This window comes from Leopardus geoffroyi, chromosome A1 (assembly GCF_018350155.1).
Source record: "Leopardus geoffroyi isolate Oge1 chromosome A1, O.geoffroyi_Oge1_pat1.0, whole genome shotgun sequence".
Classification (NCBI taxonomy): Eukaryota; Metazoa; Chordata; class Mammalia; order Carnivora; family Felidae; genus Leopardus; species Leopardus geoffroyi.
This window is the reverse complement of record NC_059326.1, coordinates 3,997,392-4,016,265: the sequence shown is the minus strand read 5'-3', so window position 1 is coordinate 4,016,265 and position 18,874 is coordinate 3,997,392. Positions and strand designations below refer to the sequence as shown.

General features: G+C 43.4%; 1 protein-coding gene across 3 annotated transcripts in view; it reads left to right on the top strand.

Moving 5' to 3' along the window:
* Positions 1–2,386: 2,386 nt before the first annotated feature.
* The window catches only part of SACS (sacsin molecular chaperone), an 86,478-nt gene continuing 69,990 nt past the window's right edge, over positions 2,387–18,874 (top strand). For 2 of the 3 annotated variants that reach the window (XM_045455216.1, XM_045455014.1), the window contains exons 1-2: positions 2,387–2,506; positions 16,821–17,352. In XM_045455216.1, coding sequence (XP_045311172.1) covers positions 17,333–17,352 — 20 coding nt within the window. In that variant the 5' untranslated portion in view covers positions 2,387–2,506; positions 16,821–17,332. Of the gene's footprint in view, positions 2,507–2,628; positions 2,730–16,820; positions 17,353–18,874 lie in introns of those variants that run through there. The other variant, XM_045455085.1, reaches the window with a different exon arrangement.

Genomic DNA, 18,874 nt, shown 5'->3' with positions numbered 1-18,874 from the left:
GCCAGAGACTTGGTGCCAGCTCTTTAAAAGCCCTAGAAAAGTGGCAGAGACTTCTCCCTCTGGCTAAGTCTTCGTGGTTCTGGGCAAGGGAGGTACGAGACGATGTTTTCGTATGCCGCTTGCCAGAGTGAGCTTAAGGCGAGGAAAGATGTGCTGACCTCTAAACCGCGTGTGTCAACAGTCCATCTTTGACCAGAACATGCGGGATTTGCGATTCACGGATTATCTAGAAACCTTTGGCTCCTTACCCTGTTTAGGACAAAGCCTCAATCTTTTGACCACAGCGTTCAGGACCATAAATCGTACCACAACTTTCAGTGGCTCGTATGGTTTGCTGAGTGCGCTAGTGTGTCTGGACTGGGGCGAGGTCAAGGGCTGTGCTTCACGTGAAACCACCTTCAGAGTGGATGTGGAACCACACCCCCCCCCCCCCACGGGCACATCCTCGTGACAGTGAAAGGCATGTCAGGTGCAGTGCACGTGGGGGTCCTGAAGTTCCAACCTCTGCGTCACTTGGTCATTTCTGCATAACCAGTGTGTCACTGGGCACTTGCATTCAGTGTTGAGTAGGTGGGCAAAACGGCATAACCTTTCTGAGAGAAGCATATATCAACCTAAAAGACCAACAGTAGGGAATCGGTGGAATATACTACGGTACAACTGTAAGAGGTGTTATCATGCAGGCATTAGAAAGTATGTCCTCAAAGAGTGAAAGAGGAAAATGTTTTCACTACAATGTTAAGCGGGAAAGCCAGATATATGTATATATATGTATAAAATATGTATGTAATGTGTATATATCAAATACCAAAAGATAAACAGTGGTTGCTTCAGATGGTAGGATTATGGGCTCCGTGTCTCCTATTTTCTAAGAGAATCACACGCGGTCTTTCTAATTAGCATAAAACAGTAACAGTCATTATCGCTTTGTTTCTGTTACATCCCAGCAGCGTTGCAACTGAACCAAACAAAATGATCTCCTTAGGGACCCATTTTCCTTGGAAGGTGGAGGAACCAGGAATTATAAATACTGATAATTTATGACTTTGGCGCCCACGGGGCTCCAGGAGCTCAACGATGGGAGTGTGTAGATGACCACATTACGTGAACAAGAAACTTGAAGATTCGTCTCGCAGTCCCCTGTACCTAACTATGTGGCAGTGGTCCACAGATGTGCCCTGAGTTAATTTGATGACATCCAAGATGGCGCTGCTAGAACTGAGGCACCCTTGGAGGGGAGAAGCTCACCCCCACGGGGGTCATACCCCTGAGGACCAGACTGTTGGCGGCCCACAAAGCGCTGTGGTGAGGGTCAGACAAAAGGCCGTCAGGACACTATTTCTCCCTTGTTGGTACACAGTGATTTTATTGGAATAAGACATTGCCCTGCTATTTCCTGGGCATGCTCTATACCTGAATCTGTGAGTCTAGGACGCAAAGGAAATTAGATTTGGTGTCTTCAGTGGCGGCCCTGCGGAGGCCCCTGCTGCAGACAGTGACGCTGCTTCTGGAGTGGATGGTGTTTTGGGCCTCAGTTGGTCTTCGCAGGAGAGGTAAGAGTTTAGCCTTTTCAGGTCTGGAGTTTGCTGAGTGGAGTCAGGTATTTTGCTCAGACATCAAGCGACCCAGACTTTCAAAGCTCAAGTGGTTCTAGGTAAGCCTCTATTCTAGATTTCTACTGATGTAGGCAGTTGTACGAGGAGGCTATAATGAGGAATATGGTGCACCCAAGGGTGGTGGGGGAGAGCTATTTACAAAAACAGGCTCTCTCGGTATTTCAACCCCCATTTTAGGAAGCAAGAAGATAGAGCTCTTTTTAAATTTATTCTTACCATATTTTTATTACTAAACTGACATTACCAGTGAAAACTTAGACCATTTTATAGCTGGGTAACATTTCCTAATTTACAAAGCATTTTGGGTAAATGCTCTTTTTTTTTTTTTTTAACCCTTGGAACTTCACAGCCAAATCCACATAAAATAAGAAAAGCGTTTTGTAAGCTATAACCTGCAAGGCCAACGTAGCGTGTTATTGTCTTTTATATGTGAGTATGTGGCTGCTGTTTTGTATTTGATGTTAGTAAATGATAGCATTATCAGACTATTGCCTGGTCGCAACTCCTCATTTTCCATGAGCTAAATGAGACCCACGAATGACTTGTCTAAGGCCACTCGGCTCGCGTTTAACAGAGCGGGCTTTTGTCAGCCGTGCCTATGTCCTAAAATTAATCTGGGCAATTAGGTGAGAATAGAAACTGCCCTTGTTATTTTGCACGACCAGCGTGAGCACCCGCGCTGCGTTCTGCAGCATTATTAAAGCCTAAGGCTGATGATGGTCCTATCTCTTTAAAAAGAAAAAAAAAGTCTGCTGGGTGGGGGCGGGGGGCCCGCTGACTGCGGCATCCAGTCCCCTGGACCCAGTGCGGCTGCGGTGGCAGTCACGCTGGAGCCTGCTGATGTGACAAAAGGAAAACAAAGGCTCTGAGATGGACGCTGATGGCCACCGGTAAGTGGCTGAGGATCCGGTTAGATAAGGAACGGGAAGGGAAAAGGAAGAAGCTTGTAGAAATCGGTGAGCCCACGGTGTGATTGGTTCTTGGGTCCTCCGAGAGCTGGGCTGGAACCGGGTCGGTCAGTCACTGCAGTTGTTTTCGGACAGCACTGACCACTCTCCTAAGACACTGCCTTCCATGGAAGGCAGAGAATCTTCTTTCATGGGTCGTGCACCTGTGAGTAATGGGCTCTTTTTAAAACGTGCCGTTGGGGCTGGCAGCCTGCGGGTTTGGTGGGGGGGGGGGGGGGGGGGGGGAGACGCCAGCCGGCCGCGTTACTAGAGACATCCACGGTGGTCCCCGTGCTCAGACCACCCGGCTTTGTCATTTTAATTTCCACCCTGGGCTTGCAGTGTTTGGTCACAATGGGTCCTTTGCTGTAAAACGGGGTGTGGGGGTCAAGAGCCCTGTTGAATACCAAGTGGGATTCTCAGAGCGGCTTCTGGTGGAATTTACAGTGGCTGTCCTCATTTTAAACAGCACGCCCTTGCGTGATTCCACATATGATCCTTACCTTACATAACGGGATTTGAAAATCCTGCTTCTACTGAGCAGCATTTTACCAAGTCATTCCATTTTCTTCCAGCGAGTGATTGTCACATTCTTAGAAAGAGTATCCCAGCTTTAACAAGGAGGAAACCTCTCCGTCTTGTTCTTTCTCTTGAAACAAGGTTAATAACCTCAGGACAGACCGCCGGATCGGTTTCTAACATGCCACTAGTCCGGGCTTTCGTTTCATGCTGCTCTGTGTAAGTGGAAGGCAAAAGCAGGTTCGTTCCACGCGTTTCCCCAGCACGACCTGCCCTCGAGTTCCATGCAAGGGCAGCTCTTTATTTCTCCTCCAAAGCAGAGAAAAGTAATCGACGCGTAATCCCATTTTCTTTGTCACGTGGGAAGTAAATCTCCTATATTGGTTTTTTTTAAAGCTGCCCATTGATAACCAGGTACGCACCAGGTCAGTATGTGACCATGGTGCCCCGGTGGTTTTGCTTATGACTAACCAGCCTCCTTTCCCTAACCCTGCCGCAAAGTCTTACTCATCCTTTCCGTACCTTCTCTGGCTGTTTGGCTGGCCGATTTCCCCCCTTCTTGCCTCTGGCGTTCGAGGCTCCTTCAGTCTCCCTTTCAAACACGCCAAGCCACATGTTGCACGTTCCCGTCTTTCCCTCGTGCCTTGCTTGGTTTCTGAGATTGTTTCCATGATGAAGATGGTGTTTTCTATGCTTCCCATGAAAGAGGAAAAGCCCAGTCACGCTCCTTGAAAGACCAAAAAGTTCCCTTCCATCGGAAGCATCTGCTGTATTGTTTATGCTGGATTGGTTCTCAGGAGCTTCAGGTATTTATGTCAGCCACGCTTCATTGTAGCTCTGATCGCCGAAAACTCACTTAACTTCTGTGGGTCTCAGTACCTTCCTATATTAGAGATGTGGGCCGTTGTTTTTCGCACAACTGTCCCCGGGTTCGAATGAGGTCATGCACATAAGGGCGTCAGCCCCGAACGTGCACCGTATTGTTGTTTAGCGGGAGTTCTGATTTTTCCCATTCGGTCTACCCACCTTCCTATTCCCCGATCCGTGGGGAAGCAGGCTACCGTGGTTTCTCATAGCATTTCCTTAAAGGAAGGGACTCTGAAATGATCTTTTGATCAAGTGCATCTTGATCAGCTCTAAGTAGATATAAGAAACATACCCGGTACTTGCTTAGGATCTCTTGCCTGTAAGCGTAATGGTGACGTTTCCACGCTGCCACAAGAGTGTTCATTGGAGGAGGGAAGGCCAAGTGTCTTTGTACAGCTCCTGTTAAAGCCTTGACGATGGCAGAGGTGATGATGATATTGACTGTCCAAGTGAGGACCGCTAGATGGGACTGATGCGAGCAGTGCCGAATTGGAAACCAGAACAGATCTCCCGTTGCTCTTCTGACCTTGGACAACCCGAGCAGCAGTTTGCTTTTTGTATTGCCAGCCTGTCGCTGGTTTAGTTTCTGTTCGTATGTGCTTTTCTCCTTCCTCCTTGCCACCTTTTCTTTCCTTAAACTGTACGCGTCGCGCATCGCGTCTGACGTTAGAGCCTAGGACGGAGCCACTGTGGTGGTGAACTGGGAAGTACTGGGCGGGAATCGAGGGGTGTGGCGCTAGCTCCGAGGCCTTAGTTTCTCTTTGCACTGACCGGAAAGTCATTTGACTTCACCTCTGCGATCAGAGGCACGACGTAGAAACCCTTTAAGTTTCCTTCAAGTCCTGGGTGCACAATTAATACACCCTGTCTTTGGGGTACTCTTGGCATATAACAGTTACTTGATCAAGTCACGTGCTTTCACCTCCATGGTCCGTTGTCCTCGACACAATAGCCTCGAGGAAGAGCCGGCCTGTTTTGCCGACGATAAAACGTAAGACCAAGGGAGAAGAGAGCCCCAACGATTTCTCATTTGTGAAAAGGGGAGGTCGGCCAGGTGGTATCCAAGTTGACTTTTCTCGCTAGACGTCAGTGAGTCCTTAGCCTGCAAACGCTGAGCTCTGGCCCCTGTACCCCCGTGTCCCCTCTCACAGCACTTAGAGCTTACAGTGGCCTGAAATCCAATGCACACCGGTTCTCGCCTTTGTAAGGGGGCATCGATGGTCTGGTTACAGTGACGTCGTGTCCAAAGGTTTGATTTAAATATTCTGCTCCGGGTTAGAAAATTAGAAAATGAGGGCAATGTAATCCCCATTTTCCTTTTCATGTGTCCTGAAACTACAACACATTAAAATAAGTCAAAGACCCAAATAATGTTGTGGGTGATCACTTACGCTTCATAGATCTCCTTGTTTCATCTACGTACCAAGTGCTAGAGAGCCGCATGTATTTGCATTTTTCAGGTATCTAGAATTTGTGCACGACTTTACTTCTAGCAGTGAAGCCTTAGCCCTTTCTCCTTGTTTTTAATGCAGTGATCAATTTAATCATTAAGAAATGATTAGGGTCATTATTAATTCTTAGGGCCATTAATAAATGACTAATAGGGTCACCAGATCCGTTACAGGAAATATGGCCTAAGGTAAACATACACTAAAAAATTGCTTGTTGTTTCTTTGAAATTCAAACTTAACTAGGCACGTTTCTATTTGCTAAATCTAGGAACCCTAGATAAACAGAAGCTTAACTGATAAATTAGAGAGTCATTTACTTTGAGCATAAAGATATTAATGTTAGGCTTTTAAAGCTTAAAACATACATTAAATCCAACCTTTATCAGCTTCTCATAATATGCAAGCGTCTCACTAGTTTTGTTTATTAATGCTTTTGTTTATTAAATGTGTACTAAGTGACCATTCTAAGAAAATCCTGATCCTGAAGACCGTATTATGTCCAACTCACCTCATATTCCCCAAAGGCCTTGCTACTGAATGGAAAAAAAAATGCCCAAGATTTTAAATATATTTATTTGGAGTCAAACTTGGTTTTGCAAACTGACTCTGCATCATACTAGACCTGATACTTCACCTCTTGGAACCTCAGTTTCCTCCTTCTGTTTTTTGTTTTTTAAATGTTTATTTATTTTTTTTTTTTTGAGAGAAAGAGAGAGAGACACAGTGTGAGCAGGGGAGGGACAGAGAGAGAGGGAGACACAGAATCCGAAGCAGGCTCCAGGCTCTGAGCTGTCAGCACAGAGCCCCACGCGGGGCTCGAACCCACAGACCGTGAGATCATGACCTGAGCTACTCGGGCGTGCCTCAGTTTCCTCCTCCTTAAGTGGCACTGATACTAGGCTAACAATCACCACCTCAGAGGGCAGATGACAGGTGAGTAAAGCCTCTGGTGTGGATTTCCATGGCAAGCTCCCTTTGTTTTTTTAAGGGAATGAATGAATATTCTTTTTCCCTGCAAAAAACCCAGATGATAATATTAGTCAGATAATATGAAATGAGATGTATTTTAATCATATAGTCTATTTTTCATGCATTATTTTTTAAAAGCTTTATGGAGATCTAATTTCTATGCCATATCATTCATCTATATGGTCTCTTATTTTGGGGTGAAACGTTATCTTTGATAACATTGATCCAAAGATAAACCCAAGACTCTGAGGAGGTCCCGTTCCAGTACAAGCCCTCCCCAGACTCCTGCCTCAGACAATCTGCTCCATTAGTTGACAAGACTGAAAACAGAGGCTCCTCAATTCGATCCAAGATACGCTATAAAAGTACGTGTATTTTTATTAGCTGGAAATTGGCCAAAGTGACTAAATTATTCAATCTCTGTTGAATGCCTTACGTAGCCATGGCCCCAGATCTCACTGAGTGAGAGAGTCAACGACGAAGAAAACACTCTTGAGGCGTGTTCAACAAAGTAGGGGAGGAAGATTTGTGTAACACAGAGGAGATTCAGAATCTCAGGGAGTAGCTCATAGTTTTTTCTTATTCCATTTGAAATACAGTATCTTTTCTGTTACGCATTGTACACGGACATCTTCAATCACGCACACATGCACACAACCAACCAGTTACTTATCGCCCACCTTTCACTTTGCTTTTGGTGCTCCACAAAGTGCATTTACGGACACCTTCAATCACAGGGACGTGCGTTTGAGGTCAGATGATGACCAGTGACCGTGGCCTTTTCTGCAACAGATCGTGCCGATACGGTTCTGTCATTAGCGGCACTCAAAAGAGTTGCTGCGTCTTAAAATCTTAATTTTGCTCCATTCACGTACAGGGCGAATGAATCTGATTTCTCCATTTCGCAAAGATGCCATTTTAAAGTCTCTGCTGACTCCTGTTTTGTTCTGACATTAAGGAGGGCCAGGCAGTTATTCCGAGGGCAGTGCCAGTCGAGGCTTTCTGCGGGCCCGAAGTCTGTCTGTGGCTGGCTCCCCGTTCTCGTGACGTGAGGGACTTTCAAGGGTGAATTTTCACCGCGTGTCGGAGGATTTCGCTACCAGTGGCTTTGGTCAGACGCGATACACAGTAATGTGGGGTGTTAGTTCCCAGTTTTAGATGAATGTGGATGCCGTTCTCAGGAGGTCACCACGGGCAGCTCTGACCCCGTTGTTTGCTGTAGGTGGGTTGAAGGACCGTTTCCGGGGAAAGCAACGTTATTCTGATAAGTGAAGCTGCAGAGCGCGATGCCTGTGAATATGGCAGCATGGCCAACGGTGGAAAGGGGGAGAGGTCACCCGAGATGTCCTCGCTTCCTCGGGGCCACAGGCCACTTCCTCTCCCTCCATGAAGAGGGGCTTTTGCTAGTTCCGAGCCCATGTGGTTCTGTATTTAACGGACACGCTAAGCCAAAGAGAAGGGACATCATCCTGGGGATGAAGTCCAAGGGGTAGGTCCTGTTGATATTTCTATCTCGTTCCCTGCAGGAAAGACCTTTCTTTTCATTCCCACGGGTGGCAGCTGGGTGTCTGTGTTCTAGCTCCTGGGAAGTCTGTTCTGTCCTCTTGCTTTCTGGCGAAGTCTACCTTAGAAATCCCCTCGTCCTTCCTCGCTCCTCCCCGCCTACCCACCAAAGGACGGCTTTGGGCCGAGGGGACGTCACCACTTGTCTCCACCGGGGCCATGATTTCCGCCCCGAGTCTCTGGGCCGTTTCTGCTTCGCGCAGAGCAACTCGAAGGGAGCTTCACCTCTGTGAGTTAGCGGGGCCGGCACGTGTCTTTCCTCCTCCTTAAAGGAGACCGTAGATGGTGCCAAATTCACCCGCTGCGGGGAAAACCCTGATTGCCAGAACAGGGTATTTTTGCCGGGAAGGCGGAGAGGTCACTGAACGGCACGCCGTGCCTCTCTCAGCCGTGGGCAGCGGCCTCAGCTTTCAGAGCCAGACGGACGGATTCCACAGCTGGCGGGATGGATGTCCAAATCCCCGTTCCCAAGTAGCAAGTTCAGAGAGCCAACTGCTCGGGCCCGACGCCCGGGACGAGGGCCTGAGTCAGGCGGCAGAGCGTATCATGCGTGCGTTTCCTGGCCCCGCGTGTGTTGGAGAATATTACACGAACGTGAAGAGGGACATCCAAGATTGGCAAACGTCATCTGCAGTCTGTTGAGTACTTTTAGACATAGTCCCGGGTGGTCTCTCTGATGAGCCTGCACAGGGAGGGGGCAGGCCAGATGAGGCGCAGAGAGATGACGTGATTCTCCAGCCTTGGCCTTCCTCGTGCGCTCCTAACCCCCGCCCCTCCCGCCCCCACCCCGGACTCGGTATGATGGAAGCGGCTTTCTTTCCTTTGGGGGAAGAAGCAATGGGAGAGAAGGAAATCGTATTTGAGTACGGATGTTGTGTTCGGGGAATAAGGTAAGAGCTAGAAGTCGAAGACCCCGTGTTAGAGTCCCAGGGTCGGATGTCGCTTGACTTTCTGTGCACCAATTTCCTTACGTGTGAAACAGAATTAACAATTTTCTACCGAATTACCAGGCTGTTATGAAACTGCAAAAAGATAATATCTATGGAGTCACTTCAATGAATTAAAGATACTTTATCTTGGGGCGTCTGGGTGGCTCAGTCAGTTAAGCCCCTGACTTCGGCTCAGGTCATGATCTCGCGGTCTGTGGGTTCGAGCCCCGCGTCGGGCTCCGTGCAGATGGCTCGGAGCCTGGAGCCTGCTTCGGATTCTGTGTCTCCCTCTCTCTCTGCCCCTCCCCTGCTCACACTCTGTCTCTGTCTCTCTCTGAAAAGTAAATAAACATAAAAAAAATTAAAAAAAAAGATACTTTATCTTTGCAAGACACTCCTACTATACTGCATTATAATTTTACTATCAGTAACATTTCAACTGCACACAAAATGTAGGATATACTGATTTTCTTGGCTATGCTAATGAACTACGTTAACACAACATTATGAAAGCAGTAAAAAACACCAGAGTTAACACTTCATGGTTAATTTGGTTGTCCTGAAAAGCTGTCTTAAATCGCATTGGACTGCTGTTCATTCACGGCTGATGCCATAAAAAAGGCTTCTGTCTTCTGTGTGATGTCATTGTTAAGGATTTGTAGAAGTAAATGGAACACTCAAAAATGGATGCATTATCAGGTGAAGATTTATATGCAAGAGAAGCGTTAAACATAGAAGTATAAAAATCCCACATAATGTTACCATCAGTAAGGCACGAAAAGCATTTCTGAGTTTAAAATAATGAACATGAAATAGAACTAAATACATAATCACAAGCAGAGATGTGTTCCTATATAGGCTTATTTAAAATGTGAAATTATCGGGGCGCCTGGGTGGCTCAGTTGGTTGAGCATCCGGACTACAGCTTAGGTCATGATCTCACGGTTTGTGAGTTCGAGCCCCACATCGGGCTCCGTGCTGACAGCTCAGAGCCCGGAACCTGCTTCGGATTCTGTGTCTCGCTCTCTCTCTGCCCCTCCCCTGCTCACGCTCTGCCTCTCTCTCTCAAAAATAAATACACATTAAAAAATTTTTTTTACAATGTGAAATTATCACACACCAAGAAATACATGTTTGTTGAATTGAGTAAAGGTGTGTGTGTGTGTGTGTGTGTGTGTGTGTGTGCGCGCCATCATGAGTTGGGAATAAAAAAGACGTTTTAATGTTTCCTTCGCCTATATATTTTGATCTTGGATTAGTACAAAATAATCATGAGAATAAAGAGAAGAATATACAATAAGTGCGTTGTGAATGTTGGTGAGCTGCAGACATTTCGATATCATTATATGGGAAGCAGTTGGGTTTATCGGAGAAGCTCTTGAACGAAGGGTCTAGAGCTGGCGTTGGGGCTCTGTCACCTCCTCGGTGTGACCTTTGTAGTGCCCTCGTGGCCCACGGGATCCTGTGATGGCAGGCGCAGTGTCTCCCCTTCTAACCCTGCCCCTGCAGAGCTACATTTCGCGAAGATTAACGCCTTCGCAAACGAACGTTTTCATATTTATAAACTCACATGGACAACATCTGCCATAGACTGGCCCTGGGGACGTGTGTCACCTCGTTCCCTTCTATATCCCCTTGTGGCGTGGGCACATGCCTTAACGTGTTTTGAGCTTTGGTCCCTTAACCTGTAAAATGGGGAAACCAGCTGGTCTCCCTCTTTCCTCAAGTAGGCTTGAGGATTGCGTGAAACCACGGATGCGATTGTACGGGACTACACAGGTAAGGTGCTGTCGTTTAAACGCCACATGCAGAATTTCATATTAATTCAGAAGGACTCATGGGTACCACGTGGGTCTTCGCAACTCTGAGGAAAACTTCGGAATGCTGGGGGAGCAGGTTCTCACAGAGCGTTTCACAACGTGGAGGCCACATGCCCTGATCACGGAGGGAATGGTCGGTGTTGGGGAAATGAGGAGATGTGATGTGACTCAAATAGGCATCAACAAAAATGAGATTATTCAGTGAGGATATGACCCCTTTTGCAAGTTCCTTCTCTCCTTGCCTCCCCTCCCTCTTCTTTTCTTCCTCTCCTTCCTTCTTCCTGTAAAAACCTTATTACGTAGACTCTATTTTTCCATCAGAACCTCATTCTTAATTAACAGCTGTTCTAGCAATAAATGGAAGATATTAAAGACTGTCTTAAGCAAAGATGTCATTATATGCCCTCCGTCATGTTATAAACCTATTTTTAATATTATCCCCTGCACAAGACACAATTTATAGTACACGTTTGATTTTTATTATTTTCATTTGTTTATTTATTTATTTATTTATTTATTTATTTATTTATTTATTTATTTTAAACTAATGTTTACTTTTGAGAAAGAGAGAGAGAGGGAGCAGGGAGGGGCAGAGATAGAGAGAAGGAGACACAGAATCCGAAGCAGGCTCCAGGGTCCAAGCTGTCAGCACAGAGCCTGATGCGGGGCTTGAACCCATGAACCACGAGATCATGACATGAGCGGAAGTCGTACGCCCAACCGACTGAGCCACCCCAGGCGCCCCATAATTTTTATTATTTTTTAAATGAAAATACTATGCATACAAAAGAGTATATATAAATTAGAGAATTTTGCATACTTTTTGGGGGGCTGTTTCTTTTTTATTTTCACGAGTTCTTTATTCTGGACACAAAACTGTCAATTATCTGTGTGGCAAATGCGTTCTCCTGATTTTTGTAGCTTACCTTAGGTGAACAGAAGTTCTTAGTTTTAATATGGTTTGACTGTAACAATCTTTTGTCTTACGATCAGTGGCTTCTATTTGTTTTTTGGAGAATTCTTCTTTACTCTGAAGTCATTAAGATATTGTGTTATATTTCTTTCTAAAAAGCTTAAGGTTTGATCTTCTCGCTTATGAGAGTTTGTGTTGGTATTTGTGCACAGTGGGAGGTACAGATACATTTTGTTTCCACGTAGATAACCGCTTGTCCCAGTAACATTTTCCGAATGGTCCGCTTTCTCCACCGAATTCTACAAACACCTCTGTCATGTATCAAGTTTCCATGAATGCAGGGCCCTGTTGCTAAGCTTTTTATTCTGATTGTTCCTGTGTGAATGCCATACCAACTTAGTTATAATAGTTTTACATTAAGATTCAACATCTAGAAAAGCTTTCTGAAGGAGTCTTTTTAAAAAAATTCTTGTCCCTTTGTTCTTCCCTAAAACTCTGAGAATCAGCTTGTCAAGTTTTATTTTAAAAACTTACTGGGATTTTAGTGGGAATTCCTCTGAATGAAAAGATCAATTTGAGGAGAGCTGACATGGCATTACATGCATTATCTCCATTTTTAAAAGGGACTCTTTAATGTTTTTTTGTTCAAGTTGACAGATTTTCTTCCTAGAAGTTTTATACAAGTTCTTTCGTTATAACTATTCCAAGGTAACTCCTTCCCCCCGCCCCCCGGGCTATTATAAATGGCTATCGTTTAAAAGAACACCTTAAAAAAATCCACAAACTCTTGTTGGTATGTAGAAGGCAGTTGAACTTATCAATAATCTTGATTCACTCTACTATTAATTTTGGTAATTTGCCTAAATTTCTTTTTTTAATATTCCATCTGTGAATAGTGACAGCTTTGCTTCCTCTCTTGCTCCCCTCGTTTCTCATTCTTCTCCCCCCTTTTCTGTCTTTCACTGGCTGGCACCTCCCGTAAAATGGGGAATAGAAATTAAGACAGGAGGGTATGTTTGCCCTTTAATGAAGTTCTCACCTACTTCTCATTGACCTAAAGTTTTTTGTTTTCTTTCCTTTTATTTATTTATTTATTTTTGGTTATTAATGGATACTGAATTTTATTCTCTGATCAGCTTAATCATAAGGTATTATGCTTATTACACACTGCTGGACTCAACTTGCTAACAGGTATTTCAAATTTTTGCATGAGTGAGATTGGCCATTACTTTTTGTTTTTCATAATTGTCCCGGTTTGGTGTAGATCATTTAATTTGGGAATATTATCAGCCTCATGAAATTACTTGGACATATTGTCTGTTTTCATGTTCTCTGGTAGAATCTATAAGATATTAGAGTTAATCTGTTTATCGAACATTTGGCACGGCTCACCAGTGAAACTGTCCAGCCTCATGTGTTCTCTGTGAAAAGATTTTAAATGTCAGTGATCGAATCTATTTCCTGGATTGACTTAGTTCTTGAATTCGTTTTGGTGCTTTATATTCTTCCAGGAATTTGTCCTTTTCAGAATTTAAAAATTCATTACCCAAAAGGTTGTATCATCTCTTATCTTTTTAATCTCTGATGCATCTCATGTTTCATTCTCAGCACTATCTTTGTGTGAATGACTTTGCTTTTATCTTGACCAGACTTGCCCCAAGTTTGCCACTGTGTCTTTTAAAAAAACTCACTTTTGTTTTTGCTGATATTTTCTTCTGTGTCTTTGTTTTCCACTTCATTAGTTCTGCTCTCATCATTATTTCCTGTTTTCTTTGGGTTTGTCCCATTACCTTTTTCTAAGTTCTTTAAGTGGATACTTAATCTTTCTTAGTCTTTCTTCTTTCTAAATGAAATCATTAAAGGCTCTAAATGTCCCCATCCATTTACTAACCCCCTTTTTAATGAAGAGAGACCAACCAGAATTTAGAAAGCTTCCTTGTGTTTTGTATTCATCTTATTTGTCTTTAGAGTTGCCCTCTATTTGTGGCACGTAGGACTGGGTTTCCATGTATGTTGTGAATAGAGAGTTTCCTTTCATAATACATTTATGTAAGTACAGAGTAACTTTAAAAATTATTAAGTAAGTGACAAATAGATGGTACCCAATTAGGCCACAGATCCTCAAATATGAAAAAAACCATAAGGGTGACTCATCAGTGACTACAGTTCGGGCAACTGGTGTTTCCAGGCAACACGCTGTCTTCTCTCATCAATATGCGTATACAATTGTTATATCATGGGGGGGGGGTAATTTCTTTCTAAATTTTTAAAAAAAAATTTAAAATTTGAGTGTAGTTGACATACAATGTTACATTAGTTTTGGGTGTAGAGCATAGCGATTCAACAAGTTTATACATTCTGCTCTGTCCACCAAAAAGTAGCTCCCCCCCCGTCATCATACAATACTATTACAGTATCATTGACCGTATTGCCTATGCTATGCCTTTTCACAGGGGGTAAGTTCTGAACAATTGGAGAAAAAAGACAAGTCCTGGGGAGATGCACACGTACCAATGTTCCAGTGTCCAAAAAGGAACAATAGTTGTTAGAATTCTAACTTGTAGGCTAGATGTTAATTATAGAAGTCATATGAAAATTGATTGCATTGAAAGAGAATTAAGGGGCTGTTAGACAAGGGCACGGTTATCCCTGGGACCCAGCATGGGTTCGTCAAGAACACGTCATGTCGATGTCCCCTTTGACAACATTTTTAGACTGGCAGCACCATGGAGGGGTCAGCAGAAAGACTGTACCTTGGCCTTGGTGATACACTGGGCAAAGCTGTTGTATCTTGCTAATATTGATAGCTTGATGTGCTCGATGATGGGACTTTCATTAGGGCTCAGAGTTGTGTAGTAAAAACTATTCAGAGATCTTTTTTTTTTTTTTTTTTGTCATCAACGTATCATTGTCCCTCTGGAGGAACGTTCTAATAATTTGCCACAGGGTTCTCCTACGTTGTATTGCAATTTTGCAAAACATGCCAGGTGATATAAAGCTAATTAAAATCGCAGATCTCAGAATATGTTTTTCAAAAGATATTGACAAACTGGAATTAGAGCTGGAAACTCCTTCAGTGAGGCTAATAAGCATGAACTTGCAGTGTTACGCTTAAGTCAATACTTCTGTTTTTCTCTAATGCTCCCACAGAGGCAGAACACCATGAGCACGTAAAACGTGCGGCTGAAGGCCTCTATTTGAGTATAAGTGATTCCAGATTTCCCTTGGAATTTCATATTTTATCATAAACATTTATATAAAACCTGTGTCTGTTCTACAATACATTTATATTTTATGTTTATATTTAACATGACATTTTAATTGACAAAATCTTTTTTTTAAATTTTTTTTATGAAAAAAAAAATTTTTTTTAACGTTTATTTATTTTTGAGACAGAGAGAGAGACAGAGAATGAACAGGGGAGGAGCAGAGAGAGAGGGAGACACAGAATCGGAAGCAGGCTCCAGGCTCTGAGCCATCAGCCCAGAGCCCAACGCCAGGCTCGAACTCAGGGACCGCGAGATCGCGAGATTGTGACCTGAGCTGAAGTCGGATGCTTAACCGACTGAGCCACCCAGGCGCCCCGACAAAATAGTTTTTAGTCAGAAGACATATCTGGATTAATTCCTATGCTCAGAATTGTTATAAGTTAAATCATAGAACGAATCGTAGAATTTCACAGGTGTTAATGAGTTACAACACTTACTCCAGCTCCTTGTTTTACAGGTAAAGAAACTGATTCTAATCTTCCACTTTATTACACATAACTTCTCTTAAACTGAACATTTCAAATCGAAGAGTCTAATTTCTGAAATCCATTGTCATACAAAAGGGTTTCATCTTCTTGTTATGTAATTTCCTTTTTTTTTTTTCTTTTTCGGAGAGAGAGAGAAAGAGGAAGAGAGAGAGAGAGAATGCACAGGGGTGAGGGGCAGAGAGAGAGAGGGAGAGAATCCCGAGCAGGTTCCATGCCCAGTGCGGAGTCCGATGCAGGGCTCAGTCTCACGACCCTGAGATCACGACCTGAGCCGAAATTAAGAGTCGGACGCTCAACCGACTGAGTCACCCAGGCGCCCTATAAATTCTTAATTTAATTTTAATTCTTTAATTAAAAATTTAAATACAAAGTTTCTCTAATTCTTGACACACGGCATTCAAATTTCATTATACACGTTTTTATATGAAAGCGTCATTAAGATTTGGTTTGGTTTGTTTCAATTAATCTCACTCATGATGCCTGGTAATATTTTTATTATAACAAGTTATTGGGGAAGTGTTTTCGGGAAATAGTTTACAGTGAGTTTTGAGTTCTTTGGTTTTCATGAAGTCAAGAATCTATAGTATTATAAGCATAGCTTAGATTACTCTCTCTAAATGACTTTTGTCCGCAATGACATATTGTCGGCTAACAAAAAGTAGAATAGGAGTCCAGGAGCTGTTTTTCCAGTTTCTGGTTTATCAGTTCCTGGTTGAGTGAGCTTGAACACAGTTACTTACCTTTCTGCATTCAAGTTTCGTTAACATATTAAACATCTTAGCAATTCTACCTGTCTTCTGTCTGCTCCAAAGAACTGTTGAAGTGTGGTACTGTCTAAAATTATCAAGCATTTATACTCAAGAGAGTTGTATGAACGGGTAGAAAATTCAGTCTCATGTGTCCTTCTGGCTTATCACCGTTGTCAAAGTTAGTCATTTTTTTTTTTTTTCTAGTTTGTTTCTTAAGATGTTAGGCTGCTGGCAGGTACTAGTGGTTATTGAGACTATACTAGAAAGAAAGGCTTTCTGAAAGACACATTTTCTTTTCTCTTTCTGATGTAGATGTTTTACTTTCAAACGTGAGTTGTGTTATATGTAAAGTCGCAGCTTTGGATTTAATGGTACTGTGCCCGGCAAAAGGTACATCATGTGAAGCACATATTTCACTTGAAAGAAGCCAGAGAAATAGAGAAATGAGAAGAAATGCATAGGGAGTGAGAACAGGAAACTAAATTAAGTAGGTTTTTTTTTTTTAATTTACCGAGGCCGCCATGTGTGTCTGTTGGTTGTGAGGGACGGATAAATGCCATGCTGTTTGGCAGGGCCACAGTGCAACCAGCAGTTTATAATTAGAAAGTCGCTGGAAATAAGAACCGTGGCTGTCTTCCATGAGGAATTACGTTTTCAGTGATTTTACCCCGCGTACTTTTCCTTACTCCTTCCTTTAACCTTCCTTGATTTTTCTCTCAGGGTCCAAAAGTGACGTGGAAAAGCAGGTATCATCACCAGAGCAAGAAGAAAGGCTCTCGCCCGTGAGCATTTCACATCTGCTGAGATGAGGGGGAGGAACACCGAGCCCCAAAGCTCCTGTGACATTTTTCCTCACCACCTTTGTGAAGAAAATACAGAAGATTCTCAGATGAAAATAGCTCCTTTGTGCTGTGGGGAATAGCCAATAACCATTGCCCAACCAGTACTACTTTACCTGAAGAACTCCTGTGGGTTGCTCGATCAGGAGCATAACCCGACGAGGCAACCACGTTCAGCTCTCAGTCTGGAGAGTCACACGTGAGGGAACACCACAAAACGCAGCCATGCTTCCGGGCGTCAGATGATGAACGGACACTGGGGGGAACACGGGCTTTTTACCGGCCAGGCAGAGCTGAGCTTGGAGTACACATTCAAAGGAAACACAAACGAAAGACTTAGAAGACAGAAAAAGAGTTTCATGATTTTCACTGACACATAGTCCGGAAGTGATCATGGAGGCCAAGGATAATAGGTAAATGAGCTCATGTTTTCAATTACGACAATTTGCACTGATATTTCAAGGTTTATTGGGTTTTCCCAAGTGAAACGCAGGTAGGCAGAAACAGGTGAAATCTTTCTAGAGATGAACGTGAATCAACTATAGGTACTTTAGTTCTAACTGGAATTACCTGTGTAAAAGTTCGAGCCGAGGGTTGAAAATCATTCCTTACCTTCGTCCAGATGGTTTTTGATTTTCTGTCGTCTGGTGTGGCTGCTGTAAGGGACAGTTGATTGGATCTACCCCATTCTCTCCTTCTTCAAGTGTATATGTTAGTGCCTCTTACTGGCCATATGATTATTTAGAAAATGTTAAATAAAAAACTGTGAAGTACCTGAAATTGTATCAGATAACCCAGGAAAGGGTGGGGGGGAGAGAGAGAGAGAGGGAACGCAGTCTGCATGGACTTTGGGAACTATGATAACAACGAAGTTCACTCCTTTCCTGAAATTTAATTGCTATTTTATGAGAACATATGCTTCTTCTGCAGGCTTGAGGATTTATGCAAAAATATAATATTTATAATTACCCCTTAAATTTCCATGTATTCTTTTTTTTCTTAAGCATATAGCAAAACATTCTTTCATTGATTTTGAATGCTGTATTCAAACAGTTACGTTCAATAAATAAAATTTTCGTGCCACAGGGACCACGTAAGGCTTCACATCTTATAACCTAATGATATCAGTGGATGGAAGGCTTTTCCAAGTTGGCTTTCAAACTTGGCTTACCGTTGAAAAAGCCCAGTATTTGTTTTTCTCTTTCAAATTTTTCCAAAATAAAAATTCTTAAGTGTTTTATTCATTAGGCCGTGGAGGTAAGTGTAACTTTTTCAATAGTACTTGCCTTCTAGCAAATCAGGATTAATTTTGTGATTGCTTGTTACCTAAATATGTGAATGTACACACGAATTGAGACTACATCATGATTTTGATTTTTATTGCCCAATTGGAATATCTGACTATTTTCTGTATTTTTTAGTATAATAAGAAGCTATCTCAGATGGATTTTCGTACCCTTACTGATACTAAATTGCTTAGACGTGAGAGAAATATACTTATGTATCACTGTACGTGTTTTCTCACAGTAGTTCTGACTTTTTTCTTTTTTTTTACTTTTCTTTTAGTAGAGAGAGAGAGAGAGAGCGCGCATGTGTGCATGTGCACTCACACACGTGCCTGCACACGTATGCCAGTGGGGGAAGGCTGGAGAGAGAGGGAGAGAGAGTCTATTTTTAAAAAAAAATTTTTTTTTAACGTTTATTTATTTTTGAGACAGAGAGAGACAGAGCATGAATGGGGGAGGGGCAGAGAGAGAGGGAGACACAGAATCGGAAACAGGCTCCAGGCTCCGAGCTGTCAGCCCAGAGCCCGACGCGGGGCTCGAACTCACGGACCTCGAGATCATGACCTGAGCCGAAGTCGGCCGCTTAACCGACTGAGCCACCCAGGCGCCCCGGGAGAGAGAATCTTAAGCAGGCTCTGTCCTCAGTGCA